The 19757-nt window shown below is 32.8% G+C and overlaps 1 protein-coding gene and 1 pseudogene across 10 annotated transcripts in view; both read right to left on the reverse strand.

The window, feature by feature from the left end:
* The window catches only part of WDPCP (WD repeat containing planar cell polarity effector), a 385676-nt gene that overhangs the window by 16685 nt on the left and 349234 nt on the right, over nt 1-19757 (reverse strand). For 7 of the 10 annotated variants that reach the window (XM_074332050.1, XM_074332048.1, XM_074332047.1 and 4 more), the window contains one exon: nt 10937-11099. In XM_074332050.1, the coding sequence (XP_074188151.1) occupies nt 10952-11099 (148 nt within the window). In that variant the 3' untranslated portion in view covers nt 10937-10951. Of the gene's footprint in view, nt 1-6805; nt 6838-10936; nt 11100-19757 lie in introns of those variants that run through there. The other 3 variants (XM_074332051.1, XM_074332049.1, XM_019717842.2) reach the window with 1 other exon arrangement.
* On the reverse strand, nt 5398-6798 carry LOC109438195 (developmental pluripotency-associated protein 2; annotated as a pseudogene).

Consider the following 19757-nt stretch of genomic DNA (forward strand, 5'->3'; position numbering starts at 1 on the left):
AATTAACTTCTCAAGGATACCAGGACTTAGTAAAAAGTCTTTTCCTTTGAAGGATTTTCTTTAAAAATCCATCCTATTTATTTTTATGTGTGTATGTATATATTAGGTTGTTGCAAAATAATTGCGGTTTATAAGGTTAAAAATAATTGCAAAAACCTCAGTTACTTTTGCACCAAGCTAATATTTATAAATTTATTGGGGTGACATTGGTTAGTAAAATTATATAGGTTTCAAGTGTATAATTCTGTAATACATCATCTGTATATTGCTTTGTGTGTTCACCACCCAGAGTCAGTTCTCCTTCCATCACTATATAGTTGACCCTTTCTCTCTTTCCCACCCCTTCCCCCCTTTTCCGTCTGTTAATCGCTAAACTGTTGTCTGTGTCCATGAGTTTTTGTTTGTTTGTCTTGTTTGTTTGTTGCTTTCAGTTTTATAGTCCACATATGAGTGAAATCATATGGTTCTCGACTTTTTCTGTCTGACTTCAGGGCGTTTCCAATGTTTCCATGATAGTCTGTTTCGTGCTAAACAACTTTGACTTGTACTCTACCATAGAGGAAGTTTTGATGATTAATGAAATAGTGTATTTTTTATACTCAGTTATTTAATCATTATTAAAAATAAAGTATATTCATTAAGTAAAATTTGGAAAATAGAAAAGTACAAAAGTTTACCTATAGTCCCACCAGTCATATAAAAACTATGGTTTAACGTGTATTTGCTTTCAGTCTCCCCCCCCCATATATATGTTTTATTTATCTGAAATCATATTGTATGTACAATTCTCTGTATTTGGGTTTTGGGGTTTTTTGGCTTCACTTTAAATACTTTTCAATGCTCCCACATAGTCTTTGTTTTTAATGGCTAAATTTTATTCCATTAAATACTATGGTGGTCCTTAACCATTCTTTTTTTTTTTTTTTTTTTTTGGTTAAATTTACATTGTGCCCAATTTCTTCTTTTTTAAATAAATAACCCTATGATAGACATTCTTAGGCATGGAGTTTTTTTTGTATTTAGGATTATTTCGTTGGTATAGAGCTGTAAAAATAGAATTATTGGACCAAAACTTATGAAATGTTAGGTCTCTGGATAAACAGTATGGAATTGGTAGTTTTACTTTGTTTCTTCCCGAGTTTGGGAGGATGTGATTTTGTTTGGCAATAGGATGTTGTAGTTTTAACTGAGGCTGATACTCATTTCATTAAGTGCTAAAATTGTGCTCATCCTTGACTGAATGGCTGCATGTTAATTCGTGTAATAATTTACTGCAACAAAAGTTTTTTTCCCCAGTTTCTCATTTGAGTTCTACATATAGTTAAGTATATTTTCTAAACCACACCCTATTGTTTTTACCTGATGTTGAGTGATACCAGGTCACTTAAAAAAAAATGTACACAGACTTTCATTAGCAAATTCTGCAGACAAGTTATGATTTTCTTTGCTACAAACTGGATTTTGATCTGTTGCTTACTTGATACAGACATCTTTTTTCAAAAAACATATACGAAATGATCATGTCATTATGTTAGGTTTCCCCTGTATTATTAATGGTCTCTCATAAAGTTTCTGATTTGGTTCAACAATAATTAAATCCCAGAAGTATACTATTTTAGAGATAGAAGAAACCTTAACGTTTCCTAATTTGAAATCCTTTCATTTTACAGATGAGGAAACGGAGGTGCATATGGGTTAAGTGTTTTATCCATTCACTCATTTAGTGGCAGAGCTGGGATTAGAATTTAATTCTAATTTCTCTCTGAAGTCCTTTTTCCAAAACAGCTTTTTTTTTTTTTTTTTATGTACTAACAAATAACGTGTATTCTACAGGCTGCTTTTTGATTAACTCCTATGATTGCCTGTTCCTGTCATTTAAGGCTTTTGTTTCTAAGCATGCAAGTAGTCCACCCCATAGTAAGAAATGCTTTCCTGAGCAAGTTGTCTAGTTATTTAAATTTCACCATTGAAATATTAACCCTGTCTCTTGCATATTTGATATCAGACAGCGATTTCTTTTTAATCAATATTCCAGAGTTTTGGTGCTTGGTGTTCTCGCTAGAAAACGAAATGTCAAATTGACTACAACCTAGCACCTACAAAAGGTTGGCTTGAGGCTTCTGATACTTACTATAAGAGACAGGTTGATAGCTACTAAGCTAACTAACTTTCCAACTTCTTCTGTGTTAAGTAAACCATCAGAAAGGAATGTACTTAGAACATGTTATTTCACCTTTCCACAGAAACGCCTTCAGTAAATTACGATTCAGTATAATTCCCTCAGCTTTTATTGAAGATTTATAATAAAAACATCTATGTGAATAGGATTTCTGTCAAAACCCTACTTAAAGACATGTCTAGTTTGTTTTTCAGTTTTCTAACACAAACATTCTTGAATGTGAATCCAGTGCTAGAAATGCTCTTATCTAGATGAATTTGTTATTTATGTATTTAAAAAAGTTAAGTCAGTAAGAGCAATAATAATGAACAGTGGTTTGGATTTTACAAAATGTTTTCACATTACATAATTTGACATAAAATCTTATGGTTATTAAATATAATTGTTCCTATTTTACAGACAAGGAAATAGGTATAAAGAGGTGTGTGGCAGTGAGAAAGGACTGGTACAAAACCGGAACTGAAATAGTTTGCCTATAAATCTTGCATTCTTTCTATTATACCATTATGCCTCTCAAAGCAAACCTATTTCCCTTTTTTGCCTTAGCCTCCCCAAATTCAGAGGTAAACTTAGGTTTTAAAAGCCTAGATATGCAACAACCTCTCTTACTTTGCAACTTTTAATTGATTTTTTCTTTAAGTAATTTTATTTTAGATATTATATATAAAGTAATCTTGTGAAGTACCCCAAATCTTTCAGAAAGTAGATAGGCCATAAATACTAAGATAAATTGGTTAATAACTATGAAGAATGATTACTATATTATGGCTATATTGATACTTTTGTTTTTTTAACTTATGGTTTATCTAACTCTCCTCTTTAGGGAATGTGTTGATATACTTTAAAATATTAAAAAAAAACAACTCTTGGATGAAAGAAATGAGTATGAGAACAGTTTATCACCTAATTGTCAACAAATATTTCAAGATGTACAATAATAAACTGTATGATATCAATGGACACAAAATTGCTACTTTTTAAATCACTCTTTTAGAAATTACATACCTATACTTTAGTTATATAAGGTGCTGTCTCTTAATTTGGATAATTGTCAATATGTAAATTTTGGAGCTATACATATATGTGTATATACACACACATACTCTCTCTAGTTTACCTGTAGTGCTCTCTCCTAGATGATAGTAAGGACAGAAAGAACAATATAAACAGCGCATTGCTATGTTTGTCATAATTCCACATTAAAAGAATGAATTTCTTATCAATTCCAAGTCTAAGATTTTTTTCAGACAGTATGCCAGTGAGTAGTATGGGAAAGACAATATAGATACATAACTGCTAGAAATTCATTCCAATGTGCAAGCCCAAATTAACTTCTTTAAAATTTATCTAATAAAGTTTAATATGGAATTCAAATTCTTTCCCTCAGCTTTTGTCATTAGCACAAGTTCTCCTAAAAATCCTCCCTGGAGCTAGCTAGACCTCTAGTGGTTTCATTTCTTTTTCTTTTAATTACTTTAAAAATTGCAGTAAAATATACATAACATAAACTTTACTATTTTAACCATTGTGATTACCTATTCTACAAGGAAACATTTGGCAATGTCTGGATTCATTATTTGGTCGTCACAACTGGGGTGAGGGAGCTGCTGGCATCTAGTAAGTAGAGGCTAGAGATGGTGCTAAACATCCTACAAGGCACAGGGTGGCCCCCCAAAACAAAGAATTATCCAGCCCAAAATATCAATAGCTCTGAGATTGAGAAACCCTGGTGTAGAGCCAGACTATTTGGGTTTTAATTCCAGGTGTATACCTTACAACCTGTGTTACCATGGGGAAGTTATTTAGTCTTGTGTCTGTTATCTATAAAATGAGCATAATAGTATTAGGTTGGTGCAAAACTAATTGCGGTTTAAAAGGTTAAAAATAATTGCAAAAACTGCAATTACTTTTGCACCAACATAATAGTATCTACCTCATAAGGTTGTTTTGAGAATTAACTGAATTAAAACATTTAAAGTACTGAGACCAGTGCCAGCATATAATAAGCACTTGACAAATGTTATTTTAAAATTTTTGTTTCTTATTGAATAGATTCAATTGATTAAAGTTGATAGTTGATAAAGAGAAATATGTTGAAAAATAGTTATTATACTAAAAGAAAATTATACAAAGACACAAATAAAACCCTACTTTAAAATGTAGCATATGAAAATTTTGAATGAGAAAAACCTTTGTAACCAATAATTAGATTGTTATAATCTGTATTTTATCTATACTTAATAATAAGAAACCAGAGGTTTGAACATAAAGTGTATACAGATTAGTGCTAATCTGAACTTAAGCTATATTATATCTGACCTCAAAGATTTATGCAGCCAATTAGGTTACGATAACCATTCTATGTAACCGATCTTTCTCTAGTCTGCATAACAACCATTCCAGAAAGATCCTTGGGAAGTCAATTTCTTGATTGGCTCTATAAAGTTTTGACAAGATGCAGTTTGTTTGTTCGTTAAGTGTTCTAAAAAATAAGCTTTTAAAAAATATATAGAATTTATGGTTACATTTCTTTAAGTGCTAGCAAATTAAGCACAGATTATTATGAATTACATTTAACTGTTTCATGGAGTATTTTCCTCCAAACAAATGAAGAATTAAAAAGTTTTATTTTAAATACAGATATGTCCATAAATAAGTAGATTGAAGCAGTGATATTCATAATTAATATTATTAGTATAGTTCCATATAATTAACAAAGTCCTACCACATACATGGTCACAATAGGTCTTCATAAAAATCCTGTGGGGTATGTAGAATTATCTCTGTTTTGCAGATGAGGAAGCTGAGGCTTACTGAGATGAAATGATCTTTCCAAAGTTATAATGCTAGTAATTGTGAAACTAATCATTGAAACCCAAGACTCATAATGAATCAGTTACTATGATCCACTGTGGGCTTTTAATAAAATTATGAGGCTTTTTCTGACTTATTCCTTTCTGAAATTGGTATAATTTCAGGGCATTGATATCTCCTCCAAAAATGAACTTAGATGTAATGTCAATGGCACAATATGCAGAGGGACCTCCACATGCCTTACTTATAAATATTACACATAAATGTAATAAAAATGAATTGGATAACTTTTTCATTATTGTAAACCTTTTATTTTTAAACTTTTAATTTTGGATAATTTTTAACATATACCAAAATAGAAAGAATGGTATGTGTAAGCTACTGTATTATCCATCCCCCACCTTCATCAATTATCAACTCAGGGTGACTTTAATTCATCTATATCTATCCTTTTTTTTTTTCTTTCTGTGAGCTATCCACCATTTATTGTTTATTAAAACATGGCCTATCCAAACGGAATGATGTAGGTGTGTTCAAACCAGGTTGCTTCTATTTCCTCATTGTAATTAATCTGTCCATCATCCCCTTATTCCTCTTAATGCATTTGAAGCATAACATATTATCTCCTAGGTCTGGGTATGGGAAAGTGCAGGCCGATAACAGGTAGAGAGAGATCATTTTCTTAGGAGTGTTAAGCACCCAGGCCTGACCTGTACACAACTGCGGGCAAACTCAACCCTTTCTGTCTGCCCAGAGACGTCTGCTATGGACCACATACAACCTGATACCAGTGGTTTGCAGCAGAAAGTTTTCAGCAGAAGTAGGAATGGAACATGAATTCACAGCCTTAGGTTGAATGGCTCTTGCAGCAATTCTTGCCCATGCTGCCAACATGGCTTCCTGAGCTGAAGTTATCACTTCAACTCTATTGGTCACTTCCTCTCTCTTACTCATCTTACAACTTTTCTGACTCCTTGCTCCCTCAGTCACCATCTTGCATTTCTTTGAACTTGACTACAATGTGGCCTCCTGTGGTGTTTCAGGAATATTCTTTACACTGTCTCCATACTCCTCACTCATTTGTTTTACTTCAGAGTAAGCATGTTCCTTGAGCCTCAGATAAACCTCTATTTTCTCACCATCAGTACTCAAATTAAATTGTTGGCACCAGTTCCACAGTGTCCCAATGTACTTTGTTAACTGAAGGCAAAATGGCTGGCAAGGGGAGGATTGGTTTTGGACAAGATTTGAACTGTTCAATCATTTGAGGAAGATAAACTTTATCATTTGTCCTAGGAATCTTCAGGTTGGCGTCTGAGGTTGAAGAAATGCTTGGTTCCATTTGATGTTCTTCATTAGGTTCCTCATTAACTGGAACCAGCGTGAGAATTACACTTTCTTTACCCAATTCATCCTCAAAGAAATCCTTTTTGCTGCTTTCAGAATTTGAGTTTGCCATTTCCAGACGCATTCAGAGGGCAGCAAAGCCAGCACAGTTAAGGATACCCGCAGTTTACTCCCTTTAAACTCATCCCTCCTACTTACTCCCCACTGGATTATTTTGAGGCAAATTCCAGATGTATAATTTCATTTGTACACAATCAATATACACAATTTTACTTTTCAAAAATAAATACTTTAATAATAACTACAACTTTGAAATACTGAGAACCTGAATAGTTTTCTAGAAGGATGTTTCCACTTAATGTACACCAGTAGCCAGCTTTTCCTGAGTCAGAATAATCACGTACAGTATGCTTTTCTCTTGGAATTTAAATGTCTAATAATAAACAGTAACAGAAAGTGTTTTACCTGTCCTATGCAGTCTTCTCTCATTTCTCCTTCTAAAATAAAAGATCACAATATTAGTTATCTTAAAATCTAATAAAGGACCTTAACAAAAATTGTTAACAGAAACTTTTAACATCCTCACTAAAAAGAAATACAGTAATCATAACTTAAACATATTAAAATACTTAAAACTCTAGAGAACGCAGTCATGAAACTTCAAAATAGTATGAAAGTATGAATTATTCTCATACACATACACGTTATGGTTAATATCTGCACTGAAAATCAAATGAATAGACTGTGACTATACTGTTCCTTCTGTTCTTAAAATGATGCCTTAAAACTTGCATGACAAGTAAGTTTTATCTAACTTCCAGTTCTGGTTGATTACTTAGAGAACTGTGTTGAGATGTTTTATGAGGACTTTTTTTTCTCAATAACAAAGAATACTGCATTTGATTAGTGGGTTATTTGCTCTGATAGCAGTGATATACCTGCAGACCCTGGCTTAGTACATAAAAATGATACTTTTAAAAGCGGCATCCTTACTTACATTTATATGCCATTAGGCTGAGAAAAAGGAAGTGTCATTACTATTACAATCTAATTTCTCATTATTGATGGATATTAGGTAGACATTAATGAACATATTCTCATCTTTGAAATAAGTAATTGTTGGTATTTGTGAATCCCAGTTGTTTCTCTTCTCTTATAGCACTTAGTACATGCATATACCACTAATTTGGTACTATACTTATGTTAACTTATTATTTATTTCCTTTATTTGTTTAGTCTACCTTCCCAAGTAGATAGATTATAAGTTTTCTAAAGCATATCTGCAGCATCTTATTCCTCCTTGTAGTCCTAGCACCAAGAAATATCTTGATGATTATATTTCTATAAGAATACATGTTACTTGTCTGTCATTAATTCTAAATTACTTGCTGTTTGGGGGCATTTTTGTATACACTGGGATGTTTTGTTTGGCTATATAGTTAAAAATTTCATAACATTTCTAATATGATATGGAGCCATACTGTGATATGGTTTATAATGCTTTCACAGGACATCTGGATTTTTTAAAATAATAGATTGGCTCTTGCACTTAAGTGGATAAAAGTTTAAATCCTGTAGTAAGATGGTTATTCTCTTCTGGAAGATTTCTAGGAGTACAAAATTAACAGTCTCTCTCAGAAACTGGTTTAACATTTTGTCTTCCCAATAGTCAATAAAGAATTCTTATGACTAAACAAAACAAAAACAAAACGAACTCCACTGCTATAAGTATGGTTTTAAGAGTCTTCTATAGACCATAACAACAGCCCAACATACTTTGTGTAACTTTAAATGTAATTGTTATTCCTGTAATCTTGACATTTTTGAGCTAAACAACTTACTTTCAAAACTTTTTTAATAGACACCAACTTTCATCATGTTAGTCATTGTCAATCTTCCTTGAATCCATGCCGATTTTATCATATAAAAGAAAATTAACTTCCATAGCAAACATGTTTAGATCTATAATCTAGATTCTAGCTGGACATCTAAAGAGGTTGGTTTAATGAAGTGATTGCTTCTGACTCTGGTATGTTACAGTCTTAAATATGTACCACTTCTGTTTTATTTTTTTCTCATAAAAGCCAGTGTTATTGCTTCATTTAGTTTCTTGTCAACTATGACAGTCCCCATCCCTTAATTGTATTTGTTTTACTTTAAATGAAGGGCCCACATTATATAAAGGGACAGCTTTTAAGTATTTTAGGCTTTGCAGGCCAAGAGGCAAAATTGAAGATACTATGTAAGTACTTACATAACAAGTGAGAAAAATTCCACAAATTTTTTATTGATGAAATTCAAACTACAATAATAATTGAGTAATTTTTTTGTGATACACGTCTACTAATGGGATTAATTGGAATTCAAAGTTGTGATCTCCCTCATCAAATGCAACTTCACGTTTGTCTGTTATTGCAGATCTCTAATGAGATTTTATGTATTTCACCTTTGAAAATGCCCTTTCTTTTTATATATTTATTTAATAATTTGTAGTTTTTCAATTACAATTGGCATACACTATTATATTAGTTTCAGGTGTACAAAATAGTGACTAGACATTTATATAACTTATGAGCTGTGCACCCTGATAAATATAGTATCCATCTGACACCGTACATAGTTACTACAATATTATTGTCTACGTGGTTTGACAATTAAGTTCGCGAACTTGTTGCAACAATGTTGATAACCTTTTTTGATATCAGAGAGATTATTCATTATGAATTTGCACCAACTGGAGTTAACCAAGTTTACTATTTGGAAGTGCTGAAAAGGCTGCATGAAAAAGTTAGATGACATGAATTTTTCGCCAACAATTCATGGCTCTTCCATCACGACAATGCACCAGCTCACACAGCGCTGTCTGTGAGGGAGTTTTTAGCCAGTAAACAAATAACTGTATTGGAACACCCTCCCTACTCACCTGATCTGGCTCCCAATGACTTCTTTCTTTACCCGAAGATAAAGGAAATATTGAAAGGAGGGCATTTTGATGACATTCAGGACATCAAGGGTAATATGACGACAGCTCTGATGGCCATTCCAGAAAAGAGTTCCAAAATTGCTTTGAAGGGTGGACTAGGCACTGGCGTGGGTGCATAGCTTCCCGAGGGGAGTACTTTGAAGGTGACCACAGTGATATTCAGCAGTGAGGTATGTAGCACTTTTTCTAGGACGAGTTCGCGAACTTAATTGTCCTTATGCTACATATACTTTACATCCCCATGACTATTTTGTAACTACCGATTTGTACTTCTTAATACCTTCCCTTTTAAACCCATCCTCCCATTCCCCTTCCTATCCGCAACCCTCAAAATGGTCTCTGTATCTATGAATTTGTTTCTGTTTTGTTTGTTTATGTTCTTTAGATTCCACATATAAGTGAAATCATATGGCATTTGTCTTTCTCTGGCTGACTTATTCCAATACTGTCTAGGTCCTTCCATGTTGTTGCAGATGGCAAGATTTCATTCCTTTTTTATGGCTGAGTAGTACTCCATTGTATATATGTATCACTTTTTCTTTATCAATTCATCCATTGATGGACACCTAGGCTGCCTCCACATCGAGGCCACTGTAAATAATGCTGCAATGAACATACGGATGCACATGTCCCTTTGAAATAGTGTTTTGGGTTTCTTCAGATAAATACCCAGAAGTGGGATTACTGGGTCCTTCTTTGACTCTTGTTATAGCCTTTGTTTTAAAGTTCATAGATCTCCATTTCCTTATGGTTGGTTACTGAAGCTTTACTAGTTTCCTTGCTGTATGCTTGGCACTATGCAATACTTCTTTAAAAATTCTTTTTCTGTCCTATTCATTTCCCTCAGATGCTGAAATTGCTCTCACATACTTGTCCCCTGGGCTATCCAGAAGAAAAACTTCATATAAATCCTCTTAATGCCACATGCCTCTCTTGTCATCCTTTGTATCTTCCTTCGAAATTTTGCATTTCAAAGTCTTAAAGGCTTAGTTCAGCAGAATTGGCCCTTTATCAGAGGGAAAGGTAGGAAATGAATAGGCCAAGCTTAGAGTCATCTTTAGGGAACAGTGAAAAGAGCACATAGTGAGAACTTTGAAATATTAATTGCTTTTGTCCCTTCACAGTCAGTCATCTATGTGTTATTTGTGCTTTCTACTTACATACTTTCTTACGCACATTGAAATTGTACTTTGAAAGTCACCAACTCAGCTGAACATCTTGGCTGGAGGTGATTGCTGTTACTTTATTACACTTTTTTGGGTACCACTTTTAGGGAGTATATTACATAGTTGCCTTAAATGTACTTACTATGTACATTTCTTTATTACTGAATTGGACAAAAATCATGCCATTTTTCTCAGCGGCCTTAGGAACCTGGCTTCTTAAAGTGTAATCTCTAGGCTGGTAACATATAAATCACTTGAGAGGTTTTTAGAAATTCTGAATTATGGGCTCCATTCAGGCCTACTGAATGAGAATCAACATTTTAACAAGATTCCCACATTTATTTGTATGCTCATTAAGCCTTTGTTATAATCAGTTGACTTGGTATTTTACATTGTACCAAATAAGAGCAGTTTTATAATACACCAACTAGAAATGTCCAGAACTTTCTTATTTTTATTTATTTACTGAAAGCTCTTGCCAGTTATAACACTGCTTTCTGTTATACTTTGAATACTTTGGGTACCATTACCTTTTTTATTACATGTCTTACCCTTCAAAGATTCAGCACAGATGTCTTTTTCAAGTTCATCCCTTCTGTCAAATACTTGTCTGTGGTATAAGGGTTTTTGAAATTGGAAAAAGGATAGAAAAGAAAATTATATGGTTAAATATGTTATAGATTAAGTATTGAATGTTTTCAAGTTTCTGAGGTTTTTAAAAATGTAATTAAAAAATTTCCTTGGAAACTTTCAACAATATAATCATTGAAATACCATAATGTTAAAAACATTGAAAACTACTTCTAATTTTCCCACCATTAAATATTACAGGACATTTTGAAGAGCAATTAAATTCAACTTTAATATACAAATAAAATATTTTACATATACAATTTTCAAAAGAAGTATCATGTGAGCATAAAATGTGATGCTCTAAAGGCCTACGTATTGCACAATTAGAATGAATGGTAAAAGTTTTTAATTAAATTTTATTTTCTTAATTGTAAATGTAATCCATTATTACTGTAGAAAAACTCAAAGAAACATAGAAAAAGAACATTAACATAATCCAAATATTGAGAGTTCTCATCTGGATAGTTAGCTCCTATACTTATCTTTTTAAACAAATAAAGTTGAGATAATATTTTGTATAAAATTTTATATAACTTGTTTTTTGGCTTTATAAATTTTATTAAATTACACATTAAAATGGACTTTTAAAGGTACAGGTTCTATGAATTTTAACAGCTGTATAGATTCATGTTGTTACCACCACAATCAGAACACAAAATAGTTTCATCATGTAAAAAAAACAAAACAAAAAAAACTCTCATGATAATGGCATCTTTAAGTTCACATTTAACTTTGACAACATTTATGATTATAAAGAGGACCATTTTTTCCCCCAAGAAATATTCAAGGACTTCATTTTTTCTGAGACTTTTATTAATACTCCTAATAAACTCATTTGCAATTCTTTTAATTTCTTTATCCTTGTGGAATTTCTCTTTTTCAGTTGATTAGTCTCAGTGCCATATCCTCATTTATGGTTTTTGCATGAAATTTGAACATTTCCCCAACATCTATTTCATTGACTTCATGAAATAGTCTGTTTTGTGCGAGATTTTCAGTTGTTTGAAATGTGTTTATATTACTATGTTGGGTGTTTACATAGCTGATAATTAGTGAAAGCACTTGTGAACTAACACTTAACAAGTGGGAGTAAATGCTACTATTCACTGGGGAGTGATATTTGAGTAAGGACCAAGTGTATAAGTAGCGCATTCTTCAAGATTTCACATTACGAGCACTGTTGCTCTATGTAACTGTAGGGTTTCAGATAATAAAGACCCCTTATAGCTGAAATTTTATATTTGAATGCAAAGTTATGAAGTGTGATGGTCTGAGCTTTGCGGAAGTAAAGTACTACACAAATAGTAGTACATGTCATATGAAGGCCACTAATAAAGACTAAGAATTTCGAAATATATAATAATAAGTAAAGCTTTGTATATGAAATTATACTTTCATGTTTTTCATTTGACGTAGTTAATAAAAAGAATACATTCCAGATGAAAACACTACTACTTAAAATATATAAATTTTGAAGCTTTGGCTTTTCTAAGGTTTTTGCTTATCTAATTCGACGACTTGGAGAACTAAGTGCCATTCCATAAAAGAGTTATGAATCCGTAAAGCAGTTCATTTCCTCACAGCTTTTCTTTTGACATATTAAAGCCACAATAAAATGTAACTTCTCTTTCACCATAAGCTTTATTTAGTTCATCAGAAAACAAAAATAAGAAAATTCATAGGAGACCAGATTAGGCTGGAGAGAAAATGGAAATACTGTTTTTTGTTCTTCAGCTCCCATGATCTTTCCTCACATTATCTTGATCAGCTTTCTTAAACATAGCTAGAAATTCAGTGAAAACCTATAAACATCTTTAGGTTGTGAAGTTGCTGATACCCTTTAATTTTTGTTTTAAAATAGCTTAAGGTTATCTTCTTTGGAAATATGTTTAAGATTGGCTAGTTTTAGTCATATCCTGAGGCTCAGAAAAAGATCTCTCTACTTAGTTTCTAGTTTTATAGGCAGCAAACATAAAACGCCTAAGTGGGAATAATATGAACTTAACTAGTTCTAATATACATTAAGCTACCTTAATAGCTGAACTCTTTGGAAATGTTCAGTATAGTCTACCTTTATTTCAGTGTAAGATGCAGAAATGGACTTCCCAGACATATGCCATATGTTCTCCTCTTATGCCAAGTTAATAAGAATGATAAGACTGAGATGAATAAACAAGGTCAATTTAGGCTGAGCCAAATTAGACAACAGAATAATTGTCAGATTTTCTTTTGGGAGGGACATTTGTTTTGAGCCAATCTTCATGAATTATAGTCTATCAAAAATTTTTTTCTGGTTAGTCTACCGCCAGGCATTCTGTTGACAATTTTGTTTGTTTTAGAAACACTGAAAGTTTTCATCAATTACATTGTTTATTAGGCACATGTAGGATTCTGAATAGCTGGGTATTTTATTTTTTATTCTAACTTAAAGGAAAATGGCTTAGATATGAATCAAATAAAATCAAGCCAAAATTTAATAACTTTTAACAGGACAGTATTTCATTTGGAGTTTCTTAGGTATGAATTCAGATATAATAAATAGGAGTATTATAATTAATTTGTAACAGTAAATGTGAAAATAGATCAATTTGCTAAAGAAATGAGGTTTACTTGCTCTACAATAAAGAATTGTAGACCTTGAAGGGGATAATCTAATACAAATGGGAAAACTGAGGCAACCATAGAAGTTTACTTATATTAATTATAGTAACTTGTTACAGACAGTATCAAATCTAAAGTTAAGCATTTTTGCTTCAGTCCTAGGATCATGTATTTTATTTATCATTGCCATTCTCACACTGTATGATTTTTTTTTCCTTCAAAAGTGATTTTTCTTTGAGTTGTGTAATCTTTTAAAATTGCCAGGTCAAAAGGATGAAAAACCAACCATCTGAATAGTGGTTGTCTTAGTGAACCGTATCAAAAACATAAAAACAGACTATTTGATAATAGTACTAATGACATAGAAAGTATAAAGTGTCAGTTAATTCACGTAATGGTGAATTAAAAACAACACACCTCATTTATACCCTACATGTTTTAATTGCTTCAGATTTGGAAATGCCTGATTCTTTTGTATCTAAAATGTCTACACACTTAGTACCAGCTATGTATTCTTCTATATATTCTTAAGTGTTTATTAAGTTTGTGTTACATACCAGGCACTTAGTTCTAAGTCTTGGAGGCTACAGCAGTAAATAATAAAAAAAGAAAAGACAAACGTCTCCACCCTCATACAGTTTATATTCTAGTCAGTTATTTATAAACTTAAGCACAATACAATCTATTCAAAACCAGTTTTCAGTTGTTTTCTGCATGTATTTAGTTCAAATTAATTCAGTTTATTATTTTTGCCATGGGCTACCCAGAAATTAAAATTTTGTTCAGTGATTTGTAAACATATGAAGAATGTAAACAATCACTGGGTAGGATTTACGTAAAATTAAGAGAATGTTTTGTAGAGTAGGCTATTTTATGGTTCATTCATTCATGGATGGAATATTGGTTGAGTGCTCACACTGTGGTTGGTACTGGGTTGGATGCTGTGGGTACAGTAGTGAGCAAAAGCGGACACACCCTTAACTACTGCTGAGGGTGCAGGCTGCAGACCAATGCTGCCATTCTGTTCTCTCTTCCTTTCTCTCTTCTAGAAGCCGAGACATTACTGAAATACTGTACTTTTTGTTTTTTGCTTGTCTCTGGTTAAACTCGCCTTGTCTATTGAAAGAGAAATTAAAACAAAAGCTTTAAGTATCTTTGGGTAGATAAACTTCCCCAACTGCAGCTCTGTGCCCCAGCATTCAGATGGTGAAGGTCTGAAAACAGATCTCGTATCAAAACTTCCCGATATCAAAGCAATTTTCCCTGTCGAGTTAGCCCAGTTGTTTAAAATGATCTATTAAAAATGCAAACCACATCCTAACATTTTATATTAATTCGCCCTTACTGTTGAAACAAATTACCACACATTTAGTGGCTTAAACAGGGTGCATTCCTTTCTGGAAGTTCTAGAGGAGGATCTATTTTCTTGCCTTTTTGAGCTTTCAGAGGCCACCTGCATTTCGTGGCTCATGGCGTCCTTCCTCCATTTTCTAAACTAGCAACGGCAGGGTGCGTCCTTCTCACAGTGAATCTGACACTGACTCTTATGCATCTCTTCCACATTTTTAAGGACCCTCTTCTACATTTAAGGATTATATTAGGCCCATTTGGATAATCCAGGATAATCCCCCTATTTTAAAGTCAGATGATTAGCTACCTTAATTCCTCTTTGCCATGTAATAATATAATATTCACAAATTCTGGGATTAGGATGTTGGATATCTTTGGGAGGGCATTACTCTGTCTACCACACACTGTAATATCCTATCACTACAATTAGAACAAAGATCATACACCCTAGCATGACCCTCAGAGGTCCTAAGCAATTTATCATCTTCCATCTTCCTTTACAATTCAGCTCTACTGACTCTGTTTCTCGGACTTCCCAAACTTGTTACCACCCTCGGGGCCTTTGCGTGTGCAATTTCCTCTCCTTGGAATGCTCTGTCAATTCACCACAGCTTCACATAGATGTCCTTCAGGTCTTAACTCAAATACACCTTTCTCTGATCACCAGTTCTTTGTATTTTTTCTTAGTACTTACCATTAATTGAATGACTTTTACTTACATAGTTTTGCTTGTTTCTTATCTATATCATTCCTCTTCCTCCCACACATACCTGAGTGAGAACTCCAAGAGAGCAATGGGCCTGCTATGTGCCAACTATGTACCAGGCATTATGGTAGGATTTGGAGAAATTATAATGTCTAAGACAGTCATGGTGGTTCTTGCCTTCATGGAGGTTATAGATTAATGAGGAAGCAGATATTAATCTAATTATCATCTAAAAGAATAAAATTACAAATATGACAGTGTTATAAGGCTTTATAGTTAGTGTGTTTTAATATCTGGTAGGACTAGTTTTCTCCCTCACAGTTTTTTAAAGAGTTTTCCTGGATATTTCTATATGCTTGTTTTTCTGTGTGAACTTTAATGTCAACAGTCTAATTCCATAAAAAGGTATATTGGTATTTTATTGGGATTACATTAAATTTATAAATTAATTTAGGGAGCACTGCAATCTTTATGATGTTGAGTCATCCTATTCAAAAAGAGGGGCTATCTTTCCATTTGTTCAAGGTTATATTTATGTCTCTCAGAGTGTTTTAAAATTTCCCTCACAGATTTTGCATATTTGTTGTTCAGTTAATTCCTAAGTAGTTAATCTTTGTTAATATAAACGGGGTTTTCCTCTACTAACGTAACCAGTTACGTTCTCTAACTGGTTATTATGTGTGTATATGAAAGCTACTGATCCTGTATGTTAATTTTATATCCTTCTATCTTACTGAATTTTTAAAATATCTGATTTTGTTTTATCATTAATTTCCTAGGGCTTCACAGTTATATTGTCACATCATTGTAAATAGAGATAGTTTCATTTCCTTACCAATTCTTAGGCCTCTAATTCAAGGATTGCCAAACTTCTTTTGTAAAGGGCCAGATAGTAAGTATTTTAGGCTTTGAAGGCCATGCAGTCTTTTTCTTTCTGTAGTTCTGTTTTCCATTTTTTTAATTTTATTTTTTATATTAATTTCAGGTGTACAAAACAACATAATAATTAGACATTTGCAGCTCTCACAAAGTGATAACCCCGCAAGTCTACCACCCCTCTGACACCATACATAGCTATTACAATACCATTGGCTATATTCCCTATGCTGTACTTTACATCCCATGACTATTTCTTTGATTGAAACTGATCTGCTTCAGATTTCCAAATCTAATGGTGGTCACTTTGGGTAATCTATATTTACCTAGGAAATTATCTATTTTTTCTTTGTTTTCAAATTTATTTGCATAGAAGTTTGCAAAGTAGTCTCAAATAAAAAAAAATCAGTTACAATGGTTAATTCCTCCCTCCCTCTGCTATTTCTTATTTTTTATATTTATGCTTTCTTTCTGCTTCCTTGATTAAGTCAACATTTTGAAAATTTCAATTTTCTTAATTTTTTACAAAAACATTCAGATCTGATGCCTTACTTATTCTACAGGTTTTTAAACTTTTACGTTAGGGGTCAGTCAACTGTAGCCTGTGGGCTAGTAACCTGTCTTTGTAAATAAAGTTTTATTGGACCACAGCTATGTCCATTCATTTATGTATTGCAAATAGCTGCTTTTGTGCTACAACAACAGAACTGAGTAATTGCATCAGGGAACGTAAAGGCCCACAAGCCTGAAGTATTTACTCTGTATATATTCAGGAAAGTTTCCCACCTCCATTCTGCCTCATTAATTTCTGCTTTTATATTTATTATTTCAACTAACTTTGATTTAGTTGCTTATTTTTTAGAATTTTTAAATTGGAATTAGTTCATTTATTTTATTTTTTCATTTTCTCTGATATGCTATCACTTTTCCTTTTGAAATATAGCCCATAGATTCTGATATGTAGTGTTTTCATTATAATTATTTTTCAGAAATTTTAAGTTGTATATTCCTCTTTCACTGAAGAGTTGTTTACTAGAAGGTTTTAAAACTTCTAGGAGGAAGGTCATTTCGTCTCTTGTTAAACATTTCTAGTTGTATTACATTGTGATCAGAGAGTGTTTGTAATGGTTCTTCCTTATGGAACTTAGTGATATCTTTTTGGCACCTGACATGATTGTTTTTTGTATGTGTGTGAAATTCCATAAGTTCTTGAGAAGAAAATTTATTCTCTATTATCAGAGTGTAGAATTTGATGAATATCTGTAGATCTACAATACTGAATATGTTATTTAGGTGTTCTTCCTCTTTATTTTTTGCCTACTTAATTTTGTAATAAGAATAATGAGTTAAAGTTTCCTGTTATCAGTGTCTCTCTTCTTGCATTTTTTGCAGATTTTCCTTCATAGAGGTGGTTTCTGTTATTTGGTACATAAATATTTGTAATTATTATATTTTAGTTGTGAAATTTGGGTAGTGGCATTTCTTTGTCAATAGTTAATGCTTTGAGGCTTGAATTCTGTTCTCTCTGTAACCAAGATATGTACTGTTGGTTTCTTATTTTCATTTGCCTGGCATATCTTTTCCTATCTCTTTATTTTTAGCATTTTCTTGATCAATTTATTTTAGATGTATCTCTTGTATACAGTACATAGCAGGATCTTGGTTTGTAAGCAAATTGGAAATCTTTTTCTTTTAATAGATGAGGTAAGTCCATTTATACTAATTGATATGACTGATATTCTTGACCTCAAGTCTGTCTGAATATTTTATAATTATGTAAATTTGGTTATATTTGCTTATGTTTCTTTATGAGGTGTGTGTATATGTTTCCTTTGTTCTAATTTATTTTTTTAAATGGTATTTAGGAAGGTTTGTAGTTTTGTTTTATTGGTTACCTTTGTACTAATATCTTTTCTAATACCCTTAGTCCCTTCTTAGTTAACTTTTTATTACCTGATGTGTCAGGATTTATTGGCATCGTTTAACTCTCACCTATGCTGTATACAACAATCAGTGAGTTTATTCTACTCTTCTCTTTTACTCACTTCTCCTCCCTTTTAGTTGTATCATTTCTACTTAATCACAACATACAGTACCTGCACATGAGTCTTCCACACTCATCTCTCATTTACATATATTAAAACTTTCACAGTCAGTCCTTTGCTGAAGTTTTCCGAGTTATTTCATGGTTGGGTGAAGCTCTTGCTCTCAAGTACCTTCCTCAAGAAGTGTTCATGAAAACTGTTTTTCTTTAGTTTTGATACTTCAAGGAGAGCTTGGGTGGATATAAAATCCTTTGTTCACACTTTCTTTCATTGAATTTTTAAAAATGGCAGCTCCACTTTTGCCTCGTCTTTTATTTTTGAAAAGGATGATGTTAGTTTGTTTTCCTTTTGTAAGTTACTTGATCTTTTTACGTGGAGATCTTGAAGATTTTAAAAATTAATCACTGAAATCTAAGAGCTGTGTTAGGAGATGCCTTAGAGCTGATTGTTCTAATATAATTTCCTTAGGCACCTGGTATGATTTTTCAATATGTAGATCCAAGTATTTTTTAAAAAATTTATTTCTGAAACATTTTCCTGGATTATAGTTTAAATACTAATTCTGTTTCATTTTTTATTTTTCTTCTTCACGGAATCAAATTGTACAAATGCTGTTGCTTCTTTGCCTTACCTCCTATTCTATTACAGCAGGTTCCTGAATAACATCATTTCATTCAACATCATTTTGTAATGATATTGGTGAGAAAAAACAAAAATTGATTCCTGGCCAGGGCCACTGTCTGTGTGGAGTTTGCCTCTTCTCCCCATGTCTGCATGGGTTTTCTCTGGGGACTCTGGTTTCCTCTCACATCAAAAGATGTGCACACTAGGTTAATGGATGTGTCTAAATTGTCCCAGTATGAATGAGTGCGGGTGTATGTGTGAGTATGCCCTGCGATGGAAGGGTGTTATATCCAGGGTGGGTTCCTGCCTTGCACCCTGAGCTGTCAGGATGGGCTCTGGCCACCATCGAGCCTGAACTGTAATCAGCAGGTTAGAAAATTATCTTACTTATTTTTAATATTTCTTAAATGTATGTATAGCTCACATTTCAGTA

Source organism: Rhinolophus sinicus, linkage group LG05, assembly GCF_036562045.2.
Source record: "Rhinolophus sinicus isolate RSC01 linkage group LG05, ASM3656204v1, whole genome shotgun sequence".
NCBI lineage: Eukaryota > Metazoa > Chordata > Mammalia > Chiroptera > Rhinolophidae > Rhinolophus > Rhinolophus sinicus.